This window comes from Corapipo altera, unplaced genomic scaffold, assembly GCF_003945725.1.
Source record: "Corapipo altera isolate COAL_440 unplaced genomic scaffold, ASM394572v1 69, whole genome shotgun sequence".
Classification (NCBI taxonomy): domain Eukaryota; kingdom Metazoa; phylum Chordata; class Aves; order Passeriformes; family Pipridae; genus Corapipo; species Corapipo altera.
Window position 1 is genome coordinate 5471647 of NW_020884908.1, and position 17465 is coordinate 5489111.

The 17465-nt window shown below is 39.1% G+C and overlaps 1 protein-coding gene across 8 annotated transcripts in view; it reads right to left on the reverse strand.

Moving 5' to 3' along the window:
- WDFY3 (WD repeat and FYVE domain containing 3) overlaps positions 1 to 17465 on the reverse strand; it is a 133699-nt gene that overhangs the window by 86395 nt on the left and 29839 nt on the right. For all 8 annotated transcript variants that reach the window (XM_027652734.1, XM_027652727.1, XM_027652733.1 and 5 more), the window contains exons 4-8: positions 11686 to 11795; positions 10463 to 10624; positions 8606 to 8798; positions 5286 to 5472; positions 2422 to 2588 (exon numbers count right to left, since the gene is read on the reverse strand). In XM_027652734.1, the coding sequence (XP_027508535.1) occupies positions 2422 to 2588; positions 5286 to 5472; positions 8606 to 8798; positions 10463 to 10624; positions 11686 to 11795 (819 nt within the window). The remainder of the gene's footprint in view (positions 1 to 2421; positions 2589 to 5285; positions 5473 to 8605; positions 8799 to 10462; positions 10625 to 11685; positions 11796 to 17465) is intronic.

Sequence of the window (17465 nt, forward strand, 5' to 3'; positions counted from 1 at the left end):
CAGGAAACAAAGTGGGATGGGAGGAAAAAGGAAAGAGAAAGTTCTTAATCATTGTAAACAATGAGCACTTATTAATAATGATTTATGCATTTTAACAAATGGGAATTAAATAACAATATATGTCATGTATAAAAAGAAGCCTCTACACAACCACTTACATTGTAAATCCTACAATCTCCTGTTTATTACAATGGCATCTTCAGCTTTGAAAGTGTTTACTTAAGCAGCTAAATCAAAGACAATTTCTTTCAAATAACTAAGTATGCTGATTTAGCACTAAAATGTACAACAGGATAAATTCTAGAGACAAAACAAAGCCTGCCTGTCATCTACCCAGGCCATAGGAGAGCACATTATAGCAACAGTAAAATGTTCTGTATTCCATAAGGCAGAACACAACTCTGGCAGGCTAAGTTTAGAACAACAGCCACCTCCATCCCCTCACTCAACAGAGCAATAAGCAATGACAAGTCCTTGTCAGTTAGTATCAAAGCCAGGTCACCAAATTCTCTGCTCGATTTCTCTTTTTGGCAACTGCCAGTGTAGAGAAACTCCACAGGGCAGCATAAGGCCAGTTTGTACAAATTTCTTCTTATAAGTACCTGCAAGCTGATTAAAATCTCAGTCATTCAGCCAAAGAATGCTTCATTTATGAGTGCTCCCTGTTGTTCCCAGAACTTTCTATGGGCAGATATTACTCTTATTCTACTAAAAATGCCTCAAAGACAGCTTTTTTAACTTCTGTAGGAACAGTACAAGTCACAGTGGGCAAATCCCATGATACGGAAAACAACTAATGGTAAAAAATAATTTTAACAAAATAGACAATCAAGAGTGAGACTTTAAAGACATTCTAACCAAAGCATTTAGGATGTTCTAACAATAAAATCTTATTTGCAAGCAAGGTCTACACAAACTGATAACCTGATTTAAAAATCCTTTCGTAAACAAAGAATTCTGATTTATTACATATTCTCTGTGGAAGACTACTCTCTTAATTGTTTATAAACTAAGCTGTCCAACTTAACAATAAATTCAATTATGTTCATGCCTAGCCTCACCACTTCCCATGCCAGTATTTCTCCAGAAGACAACCGGAAACTCTCTTGAAAATGAACATGGAACAATTTCACATACTGGAAGAATATTAGTTACATTATAAGTCACACTCAGTTGTTTCTAAAAGGACTTTTTAACATGCTTTCCTTATTACACAAAAATGTCAAAAAGGAGGACTTAGAGCTTATTAAATGTGACAGGAACACAGAATATAAATAGTTATAGCTGACACTAATTTAGTATCAACAGTTGTTCCAGGCAATCAGGAAGATTATTAAATTAACTGTGATTATTATGAGGACCCCTGAAGAAATGATATTTTAACCAGCTCTTCAGAATTCAAGAACTAACATGATTTAAACAGAAGCAATTAAAAAAAATGAGTATGGTCTTTATAAAAAGACAACTTCCACCTATAAGGAAAAGTAGGTGAAAGGAACTGAGAGATGTCAAGACAAATATCACAAAATTAAAAAACTCTTTTGCAAATTGCAACAGGCCATGGTTCTCTTATGCTATTGTACCAGAAAAACTGATTAGTCTAAACAAAAATTAATATTATTATCAAAACATGGAGAAATTAAACTGTGAGTGTATCACCACCTTTCTCTATTTAATGCAAGAGAAAAACAAATCCCATGAACAATGAACTCTCTCAATACCAGAGAAAGGAAGTCATTGTCCAAGGAACATGAGAAACAGTCAAAATATATCCCATAAATCTATAAATTCAATCCTATCACAATTTGTTTTCTTTTATCAGGGGTATTAGTAAATCTCATAAAAAGTTCAAGTAACAAACTAGCTCCACAATGACTATTAAGTTCCAAACTCCTTAGTTACGTACAAGACTTACCTGAATTTTAAGTTTATGCACAGGACATGAAACATAAGCTTATTTTTATAAAACCCTTTCTCCCCTGGGAATTCCTCAACCTTATCTCTGTATCATAATTGACTGTGGTTGCAAGCACACCACAGATTTTATCACTGTGAACACTGGTGATGAAACAACAGATTCCAGCTCACAAGTTACATTTGCGTAAGTTGAAAAAAAGCTAACAATGCAAAATGGGGTGGGAGGAGGATTAAAAAAAATAAAATAAAACATCAAGCTACCGCATCAGTCTTTCGTATCAGTTTAGTAAAAGCAGCTTAAAACACAATAAATCAACTCAGTGCATCTCTCCACTATGATAATCTCTTACAACGTCCACGCAGAAAGTGTCAGCTTAAAATGCAATCTTAGATAAAAAACCTAGACTCAGCTGCAAACAGTTTGTGTAGTAAACAGCTTCTCTGTATTTTGTTGTTTACATTTAAAACAACAAAAAGCCAGAGAGAGAAAGCAAGCAGACTCACCTTTGCCTGCAGGCTGTGGGACTGCAAACCCGGGTAGTAGGAAAGGTACTCCCGTGGTAACACCTGCTGGTTTTAATTCATTGACACCATATGTTGTTAAGGAAGTGATCAAATTAACTAAGTCCTTCAGAGCATCCTTAGATTCAGCTTCTTTTGCCTGTTCTAATCTAAAGAAAATACAATAGATCAGGTTAGCAGCATTAGTTTATTTCACCTCAAATCACTTTAATAAGACCCATTTTCCTCAATTAACTTAGAGACCACAGTTTTACTGCCCTATCCTGCAGTATGTTATGTGTTTGTATGTCATACCATAAAGTCAGTCAAACACTGAACTTGGAAGAGCATACAGTTATTTGCCATAGAAATTCACCTCATAAATCTTTCCTTGAACTCAACAGTCTATTAAAAAGCAGTACAGACACGAAAATTACTTTAAAAATCCTCTCACAGACATGAAGCTATTGGATATGAAAGCAAATATATAGTCTGTAATTAAATAAATCCATAATTAACTTGCTAGATTACAGCTGCCACTTTGAGAGTTAATATTTTATGTTAATGAGATGGTATCTTGGTAGAAGCCTAACACTTAGAAGCACTGGATGAAGCACCCTCCTTAGAACTCCAAAACTTTACCTTTGAGCACAAGAGAATGGAAATGTAACATCCCATTCCAACCACTGTTTCCTGCCAGCAGCTCACCGTCAGACCAAACCCTAAAAACTGACTCTGAACCCTAGAACCATCCTCATTTTCCTTCTACTTCATCAAAAATTATACCATGTTTAATTATTTGCTAACTGTATAGCCTCTGTAGATCCCAGGAGTAAGCTGGGGACCACAATCTCCTCTTTGCTTATGCAACGCAAGCTCTGTTTTCCTTCCTGCTGACAAGTGATCATGGGAGCCCTTTAGAAGCAGCTCATTCTTCATCCTCCATCTTCTCAGTCAGAGATAGCTGAGGAACAATCTCCTTTAAACAGGAACCTCCTGCAAACAGTCACTAGAGAAGCACTGATCTACTGGCATTCTACTGATCCTCCACATTCCCTGCCCTTTCACACCGTCCAGGTGCAATTACACACTTGCTCCTCCGGCCCCTCAAAAACCTTCTGCAGTTTTTTACTAAGCCACCTTCTTCACACATCCTTCTGGTTTTCCAGCTCCAAAGCCTTTCTTTTTTGCAGCTAGAGGTCCAGCATCCAGATTTCACACCCTTACATGACAGTGATCTTCACAAATAGTGCCATTAGAGCTGGACAAGTCTCTGTCAGTAGGTTTGATCCAAAATATGTCCAGAGAGAATATGTTACTGTTCTCCATCACTGACGAATACACAGGCTTATTCAAAATGACTGTTTTTTGAAAAAATACCTTTATTTGCTTCTAGAAGACCACCTTGGGAAGAAGTGAGGATAACATATTTCTGTGCTATTAACCTTTACTGATGTCACCTGATGATCAGACATGCAAATCTCAAGTCTTCCTATACCTTTGTCAGGGATCCCCCATTCTTTGATTTAAAGGATGAGTGAGCTCAGGAGAGAGTCTGGTGAAAACACCTGCTCTACAGAGGATCACTTTTGTACCTGAAGATGAAAATGCTAATGACAGTGCATTCCCCTCATATTTCACCTAAACTTTGGCTGACAGTTTCTGGGAAACAACTGCGCTTGAATTACACTACTTTGAATTAATGCATTAGTAAATATAACATACTCCAAAACTCCATTTATACAATAAGAAAAATAACAATTCCTTGGTAGGCATTCTACCTTTCGTGGTACCAACGATAATTTATGAATAATTTTGACCACGATCGAAAATTTCAAATGCCATGTCTATGTCTGGTATCCTTTTAAAACAAACAAAAACCCCTCAAAATTATGTAGTGGAAGATTTAGTTCAAATATTTGGGTGCCAAAACCCAGTATCTTGGTACCCAAAAATGAATGACTTGAAAGAGGGAGATAACAACATTAACATCTCTCATTAAGACCTAGTATTTTTTAGCACCTTTGGCCCAAGTATACTTCATAAGGTACATACTTGTAAACATAATTTCCAAGTTTCCATCTTGGACTTGAAAAACACATATATATTTCAACAGCTAAGCATCCTTCTTCAGGTCTTCATATCCAAACAAAGCAACATGGACTGATCATAGATTTTACACAAATAAAGCAACAGACACTAATTTGTTGACTGAGAAAGGAAAGAAAGAAGTTTCTTCCATAGAAAGAACTAAAATCATGGATAGATCATACATCCAAGTTTTGTTTGGGCAGGCATTTTCATTACCATATTTTCTGATGCATTAGCAGCATCCTTAATAAAAAGTAAAAAAAAAAAATAAAAAAATACATACACACACACTGATTCCCTTGCAACATGTACCCCACTTACATACGTGCTTTTTCATTATGATAGCATGATAAGACAATAACATAATCACAGAATTGTTTAGGCTGGAAAAGACCTTTAAGATCATTGAGTCCAGCTGTTAACTCAGCAGTGCCAAGCTCACCACTAAACCATGTTCCTAGACAAAACAAAACAAATCCCCAACCAAACACAAAAATCACTAATTGCAGCTAAAATTTTATGTTCCAAATTATTTCTAAATATTTAGTACTAGTTGTTTTTAAGCATCTGCTTTCTTCACAAAACACAGAAATATTTAGTAATAAATCGCTACTAAAGACTAAAAAGTTAAACAGTGTAGTTCCATAAATTGAGAGAATCACATAATGTAATGTCTTCACTCCATAATAATCTATAATCACTTGTTTGTTCAAGTGAAACCTTTTTTAAAAAAAGTTCAGAGATCTGTCTGCATTTCTTCAAGCACTTTTACATACCTGAGGAGGAGGTCACAGAGGAAGTTGTATCCTTGCCATATCCTAAAATCATCCAACAACGTTTGGGATACATCACTGGAGTCTTTGAGAAAACAAGAAAGTCCAGCAAACATCTCAACTATTTCTAGGGGAGAAAGGTCATCAGACTGCTGCATGTTCTGGACACACGTGGACAAACATTCCTTTTCTGTAAAGAATTGCAATTAAGAAATTTAGGATTTTACTCACATCAGTCACAACCAGAAGTATAAATAGTACTATAAATACAGTAATAAGGTAACTTATTGAAGTATCTCTTATCATGTAACACTGAGTATCACAGAGTACTTGAAGATGAGAAGGATCCTCAAATGGGTTTGGATTTGAACTCTAACCTCTTTTTGCCGACCCCTTCCTCCCTTTTATAATCTTTACCCTTGTAAGGAGGAAACTGTAGATTTTTAACTAGTTTTTAACTAGTAGATTTTAACTGGTTTTTACCTAAAAAGTCTGACCAGATAACTCGACAGAATAAAAAGACAAATATGGCAACTGTAAATAATTCTAAAATATAGTTTTTTCTTTTAAAACACAAAGCTGTACAAAACACTGACCTAAACTGTTATTGATGTTAGGTAAAACCCTACACATAAGCCTTTACACCATGTTTTCTTATCGCTGTTCTGGTTAGCATTTCTTTGACTGGCATCAAAGAGAGACAGCTTGTCTTGTTCTGCATAATTCTCACACTCCATCAGTTCATCGGTCAGTAGCAAAAGGTTTTCCCCAATCTATAGTGAGATTTTAGGTTGCACTCCATTTTAAAAATGCTCCCCCTTCAATTATTTGCTATTTTAACTTCGCAGCACGTGCAACACAAAAGCATTAATCTTTCTAGCTAGACTGATAACAAAATTTCCCAGAGGCCAAATTAAAGCATAAGACAGTGAAAGGATGCTCCTTTGCATATGATGAAATGTCTTAACTTTTTTCCCTGAATATGAGATGAGCCTCTTGACAGATGTTATCTCTTAAGTCATGTTCATTTTTGTATTCAACAAGTGAGAGGAAATGCCGACTGCTTTTAAGATTTTATTTCCCTTTCTAAAGAACCCAGAGTATCTTTTGACATGCCAGCTTCACCCCTCTGTGGATGAAGCCCATAGAAAAAAAGATAATAGTAGTAGCTGTAATATGCCAAATGACACAGTCAAATGTCTAGTTATTTTCTTTGTTGCCCTTAATAACATTTTCACATATGCACATACACCTGCTACACTCACCAAAAACCCACCAGGAGGCTGTTACAGATGCAGCAAAAAGCCTATCACCTTTTAAGCCCTCTCTGAAAATACTTAATTGATGACTGTGCTGTGCTTTCAAGTGATATTTGTACATCTTTTTGACTGGAACTGGAAACACACTGCTAGCCCAAGAAAAAACACAGACTGAAATTTTCTGTGAAGTATTTGGGAGCAGGCTGATGTATTTAATAAACCGCCAAAATGGTTCTTTCTGTGGAGCCTTGTAACTACTTGCTTTGCAGGGTGTGAGCAAACTGTGGGTTTCTTTTTTTCCAGTGGGTGTACACAGCTAAAATATATGATAAGGATGTTAGTTCATTTCAACAGTCGGTCCAATTTAAAAACTACAAATGCTTCTTTTATGTGGTCTTACAGTCTAAAAGCCTCAAATATAATATTAGAAACATTATTTTACCAAACTTCCTAATCCAAGTCCTACATACCTAAACACCCATGCAGTTTTCAATTAATGCAACTTGAGTATTTTGTATGCAAAGCTGTTTCCAGGCAGCTCCAACACTAGTTTTCATCTTGTTTTGCTCTTCCAAGTTCTTTGTCATGAACCAGCTGGGCAACCTCCTCTTTACCAGTCCCTTGCAAGATATATGATGAGTAAACTACTACTTTTATTAGCTACCAAAATCTGTAACCAGCTAGAGAAATGCCCCTGTACACTACAGTTTCCATGCCTGCAACAGTCAGGATGCTTGTTGCTTGCCTCAAAAAAGGACAGGAGGTAAAATGGAATGATTCTGGATACTTCGTTTTTTTGGTGGCTTCCAGGCTGGATTAAGCCCATGAGATATTTTTAATTTGGCCTTCAGGATGCACACAACATGTAGTCTGTAAGATGTATGGCAAAGTGGGGAAGACTTGGGGAAGAAATGCAGGCTGGCTGAACAGTCAGCAGTCTAGTCAGACAGCAGGGAAAAAGGGGCTGCAAACCCATCCAGCAGCCAGGCTCTTCCTAGTTGTGTCCCCAAATCTCTCCACTCGCTTGTGACACAGGCTCTAGGGCAGGCTACTTGTAAGCTTCCTAGGAGCACTAGTACTGAGAGACTGTCTCACCACAGGTGTGGTTCTCAGCCAAGTGAAGAGCAGCTTCCCTGGGCCAGGCCCTAGGGACAACATCCTTGGTTTGGGGAAGATGGGCTGGACCACAGGGCAGGAAAGCAGCTGCCTGTTCCATCCATCAGCACTTGTAGGTTTGCAGTCTAGTGTTTCTGTGCCCGTGGTCCCTTCAGCATTTCCTAGTGACCATATTACACCAGTTTTGCTGTTACCAGGATATGCCACTCCTGATGTTCTGGAGAACATTGCAAATCAGAGGTGGTTTTAGCAGCCTCACCCAGCCTTTTCCTGCAAAAGCAAGTTGTCTTGGAGAAAGAATCTTCTCTCCCATCATACCCAAATTAGCTCTCCCCGGTTTGCATAATGCACCAGCATTTATTACAAGGCAGTAGCTTTCATGGTCTTCTAATAGCTCCAACTGCGTCAGCAGAACACAGGGAGCTGATTCCTCTTCCTGCGGTTTCCTCAGATGTCTCTACACTTTTATTGCCAGCTATAGTGGTACCCAGACAAGCAGCTGTAAACAGGGCACTGCTAGCCTGCCTCGTGCCTTTACAGGGGGCTGCTGCTGACAATTCAAACACAGGACCATACCCAACTTATTCCTACTAAGAATTAATGCTCACAGCAAAAATGACAAATTTATGCATCTTCCCAATGAATATTTTTCCATACAGGCAGTTACTAAAGTTACTGAAAGCTTTTCGTTTTGCTCATCATAAACTCTACACCAAAACACGAGGGGAAACTCTATTCTCCAATGTTATATTGAAATGTGAATGAGATAGACTCTCTCACTACACAAGGGCTTTGAAATTTCACCTGTATGTAAATATTCACATGTCCAAACTAAAAGCCTGGAAGCTTTCCCTGAGCTATTATTTTCATGCCTATTTCCTAACTAAGAAAACTGCAAAAGAAGAACAGAAAAGACCCCAACAAATAATATTGAAGAGAAATGCATACCATGAATGTATTTCACTACATTGACACTAAGGCCATGACGAGATATGGTCATTAGTACTTCTCCTGCACTCTTCCTCCAAGGCAGATTATAGGGAGGGCACCATGAGGTTATTGCACTGAAAAGAAGCTGGAGATCATCCTTCTGAGCCAGTTCTTCCGCCGGGGACACAAAACTGCACAATTTTACTAGGATCTGAAATAATAAGTCATTAAACAACTAGCATTAACACCCTGATCATTGCTATTTTTGCCTAGACTTAGGAAAAGATGAAACATTCTTTCACTTAGCAAACACATTAAAAAGAGTAACAAGCTATTTTCCCTTTGTGTGTTTCTGTATTTCCAATTGACGACAAGGTTATTCAACACTTGGTTATTTTAAGTCCCAGTTCAGTTTGAAATGACTACCAAAAGATTAGCAGCAGAGTTCAAATCTCTTCGGCTGACATAGCAGAGTTGTATGGATACCACGTTATTCCATTCTTGGAGAATCTACCAGTTGCCTAATTTACAATTAGGCTAAATGCTGCATTAGGCAGAGGCTCTGTGAAGCAAACTGCTGTATCCCTTCCTAAGGCAGGAAGAAGGCTATCGATGGGTTGTTGGCAGAGCAGCATCCATAATATTTTAGTGAAATGAAAACAGCCAAAACAGCGTGTCAGGAAAGGCTACAGCAACACTGCAGACCTACCTCAATAACTGGCACCTGGATCTGAATTTCCAAGTTGCCATAAACAAGAAAAATGCAGCCACACAAGTGAACCTACTACGTCGCTCTCTCTTTTCTGTGTGCTTTGAGGACATCTGAGCTCCATTTTGTGTCTTGAGCAGGAAAAGCTGAGGCTTCCTTTCAGAAAACTAGAAGACAACTTTGGAAGGCTGTCAGCATCTGGAAGGGTTTGGAAGCTATCTGAAACCTCACCCATTCCATCCAGCCTATCTGAGAGCACCACTTTACGTCCTTTGAAGAGGGAGAGAAAAGAGCTGAGTGGTAGTAGGTTGGGGGGACCCTATGTGGTAACGTTGGTCATTAACTCTGCTGATTGAAACACAACAGAGCAATTTCTGAAAGACAGGTTACAGCACATTGTGATTTCTGATTTGGAAAACAGCACCAAAATGCCCATCAGACATTATACTTACAAATCCTGGCACTGCCCTCAAATTCCTGAAGGATGAAAGTTCTGACAGACCTCTACGGTTTTGCATACATGGCTACGATAACCCTGCACAGAGATGTACCCAATTTGCACACTGATACAGGTAGTGTGACCACTGACCCCCTTCTAACAGTATCTGTCAGCTCCTTCTAAAAGTTTCATCAGGAGAACATACAGGAATTTCTTTGCAGGATCTCCAACTGGAACTTGAGAAAGGAGCAATTCAGATTAAGTCCTTGGTCTCCCTGCAAAATCTGAGGGATAATTTTAATAGTAACTGCAAGCTCAGATTGCTCTCATGTTTAAATTACTTGTTCCCACAGTCATAGGGCTTTTTTCACATAATTATAGGGGAAAATAGCATATGTTATATAAATCAGTAAATTATTATCAACATTAATGTTTTTTACTATGTTTATTTCAATCACTAACAGCCAAAAATACCAAATACTAGGACCACTTGGATGAAAACAGAATAATAGTGCACATGTTGCTCCTCTTAAGCATCTGTGTGGCAGAGTTGCATGCATTTCTGTGGAGGAAGTATTTGCCAAGGACAAAAACTACTGGAGGAGTGGAAATTTAACCTCATCTGTGCCATCAGTTTGTGAAGAATCAAGGAAGAGTAAAACCCGGTTCAAGTGAAAAGTTTCTGACTTTTCTCATATGTAGCATTTCCATTCTTCTTGCATCTTACCTGTACAAAGACTTTCTGTAGTAGCGCTCGGCGCTCTGCGAGAGGTAGTTCATTCTGTGCTCCTCCAACTACCTCAGGCACATGTGGAAGGTCAAAAAACAGATACAGACATTTAACAAGTGTGGAAGGCACTGACATTGTAGTCATGCAGTCCACGGTTTTCTGAGGGAGAAGAAAACAGAACAAAAAAAAAAAAAAGAACACCAGTTCAGCATATTACTCTATTTAAAAAGTCACACTCCTATAATGCAGCTGATTGAAATGCTGTTTTTTCTTTCTCACACCTTTGGTGAAGTATTCACGTGACAGTACAGATTCATCATCTATTTTTGAATGCCTCCCTAAACAGTAACTTTAAAAATAGGATAATTTATTTACAGGACAACAACATCTAATAGCCACAGTTCTGAGCAGTCACTGCACTGGACAGAAACAAAACCTGTCAGTCTCTGCCAACAGAAGTTTACAAGTTAATTACAAGACCTTCAGCCAAGCCCTCATCAGTTATCTATTCTTTGTAGCAGTGGAAACAGGAGTGGGAGGAGGACTATTCAATTTATGCTCTCACTTCGCATGAAGGTATAAACTGGCATAGGGAGCAAGGTAGTAGAAAATATGAAAGCATCAGTGGGAAGAAAAGACAAATTGGAGTGGAGGCTGCTGACATACTAAAACACAGATAAAATGATGTGCTGAATTATAAAGGCAGATTAGAACAGAAATAACAAACCACGCAGCTGTCCAGCAAAGTGCCAGAGATCGGCTCCCTGGGAGGGCAGCACCAGAAGCAGCGGCAATAATGATTCACGGCACCACCCACTCATCACTGCTGCTGGCTTTGCTTTTTGCAACTGCTGTTGCCCTCCTTCAGCGAGGTGTCCAAAGTTCAAAGTTTGAACTATTTAGGTGAGTTATGTGACATGCATCTCATGGGGCACTAAGTAGCAGCATGCAAGAGAAGCCTTTGGGAAGCAATAGAAGTTGCATGCATAATTCAAAAGAGCATTACAAATTAAAGTTCCAGAATGATTATATTTTTTTTAGGCAACTGAAACCAAGGAGCTAAAGCAGAAGTCCTGTGGCAGTATAAGAGAAAAAGGATTTTAACACAGTAAGCAGAATATAGTTACATCCTTTAGTGAATGTTCATGCAGTTCGTTATATTACTGCTGTTGTCTCTCCCACCCTCCAATTTATTTTTGGCTTTGCTGTTTAAGACTAACCTGTCCTGATGAAGCTAGTAAATTGATTGTGGTGAGCAGCATCCAACCTCTACTTGCTTCTTCACTTTGATTGACCTCCAGAAACTGGACTATGGCACGACTTGCAGCCTCTGTAGGGGGCAGTTAAAAAAGCGCAGTAAGAATTCAGTTTGATAGTTTGCAGAAGGGAACACGTCCTCTCCCAGCAGTCCCGAGCACAGAGCATAAATTCACCTCTACAACACTACTTGAAAAAAAAAGACTAGGCTTAGGCCTACACTTTCCAGACACACATTCCAGTCTTCTTCACGCACTTAGCTTTGACACCAGCGAGGCTGCAAAAAGTACGTTATTAGGTCACGCATCATCCTGTAACCAGACAGATCTCAGTAACATGCAGCAACTTTTGTTTGAGTATTTTGGCTTTAGTAAATACAACATAGTCTTTCCCAAAGTCAAAATGTTACTACCACTTAGTGGTCTCAGTGGAAAAGCTGATATTCAATTCCTGAAAAAAAGCACTGCACTGAAACAACAGCATGGAGAATAATGGAAAAAGATTGGAGGGAAGGAAAGGTGTAAAAACACAAAAGGAATAAAAAACAGGAAAAAAGTAAAATTAAGACTGAGATCAGCAATTACAACATCCCCATCCTACATTTTTTGGAAAATGAAAACACTAAGAAGGCTAATTCTTATGATCCAGGGATCACTTCTGGAATTAGATGCTATTCCATATCAGTCAGAGCCCCAGACATATATTCTGCCAAGTAAACAAGTTATCAGCCTCAATAAATAAATGAACAGAAAATGTAATCCTATTTCACTGCTGCCTGAATACACACTTATGTTAAGAAGTCCATAATGCCAGTTGTGATGACTGCCCATTACCTTTAAGGGAAATCTAAAACCATTTTGCATTAGTAACTGTGTATCAATCATCTTCAGTGCTTTTAGTGTCAACTAGGACAGAAAAGGAAGGTGAACAGTATCACTTAAAAAAAGAAATTGCAAAGGAATTTCTAATGGAGGAATAAATCCACAACTGAAGAAAAATCTAATTTTAATATTGGTTTGTTTGCTTCATCTGCTGTGAAAATTTCCCAGTACATACCTGTGACAGAGTTTATTCAAAAGGAAACACATTCCATAAGGCAAAGTACTTATCAAACTTCTAGCACTGACTACATTGAGAAGATAATTTTCTGAAGCACCAGACTGTTAAGTTATGTTGGACTAATAAACCCATGAAGTAGGTGATCCTAGAAGATGTCTAAAATTGTTTGGTTTACATTCCTAACATTAACTTTTCACAAGAGCAACAACCACCACACGGAGCCAACACCATCAGCCATCATCACTGGTGAATCAATGTAACAAAAATCAAGGTGTAAAGAAACCCTCTTATCAACAGGAGGACAGCTGGTAGATGAAGTGCAGTGACTAAACCCCTCTGCACAATGGCCCTGAGATCACGTGTGGAATGCTGCATCCAGTTTTGGTCCCAGGGCAATACAGGAAAGACAATGATCGATAGGAGTTCAACTGAGAGCCACTGAGATATTTGGGGGCTGGAGCACCAACTCTGTAAGGAGAGGCTGAGGAACGAGGGTTTGCTCAGTTGGGAGAGAAGACAGCCTTAGGCAAACTGAGCAGCAGCCTCAGAGTCCATGGTGGAGGGAGCTGCCAAGAAGCCAGAGCCAGGCTCCTCACAGCACTATATGGCTGGAGGGAAAGAAAAATTGGCTTAAATCAAGAGAGGTTCAGACTGAATATAAGGAGATGTTTCCCCCTGCCCCAGGGACAGAGATGCACTACAATGAGGCCCAGAGAGGTGGTGCTGTAACCAGCCTTCGAGGTTTTCAGGACACGACAGGACTGAGCCCTGCACAACCTGGTCCCATTTCACAGCTCTGAGCAGGAGGTCAGGCAACAGACCTCTCTTATTCTGTGATTTTCTCTCACGCAGAAAAAGCTCTATTTGATGTGAAATCTCACTGAGATCACCCATGCTGGCAAGTTTCATTCTCTTCCAGTGCAAAGAGGATATATTTTTCCCTAAAGCCCAGAAACCCTTCTGTGGTCAATAATCATAGGGAAAAAAGAACAACCAAAAAAAAACCCCCCAAAAAACCGGAGAGAAACACATTCAAGGTAAAAATCCAGATTTGTTTCATTTGTGTAATGGTTCTTCTCCCATGTTTTTGTTTCGCAGACTTCCTCCTGTAACAGAATTTTGTACAAACCACTGGCTTTTCCAATTGTAATGCTGAAGTAAGGAGAGGCCCCTACTGCTTCCCTACATGAGACTGAGATAAAACAAAGCTTGAAATACCAAGGTGAAAGGTAAAGCAATTTTTAAAACTCTCATAAAATGTGGATGAGTAGCAATTTCCTAGCATGCTGACCTGAAGTACCTGGTGGGCACTTTGTTTCCCCAAACTACTAGTGCAAAACATTGGTCAGGTGGTTGGGTGTATGAGCAGATCAATTCAGAAAGCCCAACAACCATGCCACATTTCCTATGCTAAAAGCATAGGCAAAATGCCAGAATTCCTGAAAAAGTCAGTTCCCCTAAATTCTGAGAGTCAAGCATGCCTAAAGCGTGCACTGCTTCTACAATGACCGTACCCCACCAGCCCAGAGTTGTGTTTTTGTAGGCCTGTTCTCTTTCTATCTGACCACAGACAGAGCTAGGCCAGCACTCTGACCTCAGGCAGGTACAACTGGTGCCTAACAGGGTGTGCACAGCCTCCTTTGGGAATAGTCTACAAAAGCCACCTGTGGACCAGGGTCTCCTTTAGTCATCTTTGAAAGTGAGACTCAGGGGTTAAGTCCATGCTTCTGAGGAAGTTGTCATGCTGCTGGCATCCTAAATGGCACAGAAGTTGAACATTATAAATAGCAGTTTCAAAACTGTCAGTCTTAATTAAGCACTACCTAAAACACAGACAGCATTTTAAGTGCTGGAAGACGTTCTCCTGTCATCTGCTCAGAGTAAATTTGATAGCACTATCATTTAAGATTAATTTCTATCATCAGCACTGGTCTTAATTTATTTCTTGTACCTTTTCCCAGGTCTTGAAGTGCTCAAGTCACCTTTTACTGTAACATCTTTCATGTGCACTACTCAGATGTCCTCAGCCCTTCAACTTCTGCTGCAGAAGAAACCACTCTAGGATTGGGATATCTATCTAGTAAAAACAGCAAAAAAGCAAAGACAAAAACCTGTAAAATAATGTGTAAACATACATATCGTGACACCTGTGCAAGCACGTACACGTAAGTACGAGCATGATTATGTGGTTACATGTTAATACACAGGAGTCAGGTTTTTCAGCATGGATTCAGTACATACAGGAGAGAGGCTTGGATAAAACACCAGCATTTGCTTTATATGTAAGAGATGACACAGGTCTTTGCATCCTGGGCTTCAGAAAACCAGCAAGTAGAAAGCAACGGGATTAGACCCATTCAGACTGCAAGCAAAAATCAGTGCTGCACTACAAGCAACCTTATTGCCTATAGCAATAGCACTAAGGACAAATTCAGTACATGAAGCTTTTAGTTAGATGTTCCAGTACCTTAAACAGCATATAATAGTGTCATCAGACTTTTGTATAGCTTATTCTTATTCTAGAGTGGAGTAATAATGAAAAAAATGTCTGTGCATATGCCAAGGAGGGGGAAGATGGAGTGGGAAGTATGGGTGGGTGTGCCAGGGAGGTGGTGAGGCTGAAGTCAGAGATCCCTTCTCTAACTGAACCTTCAAGAAGTTTCTACTACTTCTTGTGGAGAACGCCTGCAAACACAGTCAGATAGCTAGAGTTACAGAATACAAATCACTTCAATTACCTACGTAGTAATAGAGAAGTATCAACCCAAATGAAAATGGGATGGCAAAACATCTGCCTTCAATCACCAGGAATCAAACAGGGCTGTCATCACAAGTCATAGATATGAAGTGGCTGATGCCTTTGCAGTGTGCAAAAATGGAGGGCTGCTCATCCAAAGATAAACAACCCAACTGTGCCAGCATTTAGCCTCAGTAACTCAGATGATAAAAGAATGGGCTTTCTAGGATCTCTTGGAAAGGCTCTATACTGCACTACACTTACCTTCCATAAGATCTGTTAAAAAGCACCAACAATAAACAGAAAGTTAACCAAAAGTAGTAAGATATAGAAGTCATTGATCAGAACTGACTCCTGATGAGTAGTAGTTGACAGGACACTTCTTTTTGCCTTTCAAAGCCATTTCAATAAATTCAAAGTAGAATCACCTTGTAAAGCAAAGTGAACCACAGGAAAAAAGATAAATATATAACGAAAAAACCAAGACAGTGGTAGTCAGAGCATATGAGATTTCCACAGCATGTGAGATTTCCAACCTAAGTCTCTTCTCAGCAGAAGAAAAGTTAACATACCAAAAAAGTCTGAAAGCTGCCCCTAGGTCCACTTATTTTATCAAGGAAGTTCCTCAACTCTTCAAAGAGAAGCAGACACTGCAAGTAACACTATGAGGAAAACTTCAGGCTCCATTGCGGGAGGAGCCCGGAAGGCTGCTAAGCAGTAGAAGATAAGAAGATTCCTTTAACTATCATCTGTAATTCACCCAAATGCAAGATGCACTGAGACAAATTACAGTAACTTTTGTGTATTTAGGAGAAAAATGAAATTCGTTCTGCTGATGTGATAAACTGCAATAAAAATGAACAATAAAAACAGAGTTTGCAGATCAATAGAATTTTATGAAGAATAAAGGTAGGCACTGTCAGAGGCCAAAGATAAACCACTGATGTGATTTTCTGCAATGGTTAAACATTATGATGATGAATGTTTATCAATTTGATCTCCCAAAGTGGTTTGACGATGAGATAATGAGTCTTTCACCAGATCTGTTAGAGAAGTGCCTAAAGAGGTTTAAAGCATATTCAGTGGTGAAACAGTTTGAGTAAATCTGTGAAATTAAGAGGAAAAGAGAGAAAGCAGGGGGCAGAACGACAAAAAACCTAAAAAACCAAAACAAAACAAAACCAAAAATAAATAAAACAACAGGGGAAAAACCCAACCAAGCAAACAAATAAAAACCCAAAATACCCCACAAAAAGACCACACCACCACAACATTCAGAGGGTATAAACAGTAACTGAAATTGTTGTTTCTGGAGGCAGGAAGGATTAGTTGAACAGCCTAGAAGTATAGTAAAAATAAATTTGGCATTAAATAGTAAATACTGAGACAATTGCATACAGAAAATGTTGCAAATACGAAATGAAGCACTGACTGAAGTTAATGAAGACACAACTAAATTGAAGAGGTGCATAAAACAGTGATATACACAGAATAGCACATGTAAAATCATTAAAAAAACCAAACAACTACCAAACTTTTGAAATTGACTTTGAAAGGAGGCTAAGAAGTTCCAGCCCAGTGCTGTACCATTTTGTTTTCTTACTCTTCAATTTTCTACCCTTCTGCACAGTTTCATGGATTGTCCTAACACTTACTTATATTCTGACTGGGCTATGATCTTCCAGGATGCAGGACTGCCCATCACTAAGGGAATCATTCTGAACCTCCTGGATTGCCTGTGCCCTGTTGTGTTGTCCCTTCAACAGATATTGGGGTTGTTGAAGTCTCCCATGAGGACCAGGGGTTGTGAATGTGAGGTTAGTCCTGTCTGTCTACTGGAGCCTCATCCACTCCGTCTTCCCGGCTGAGCAATCCTCCAATATAACATCACCTGTGCCTGCTCTCCCTTTAATTCTGAACCATATTATCTTGGTCAGCTCATCCATC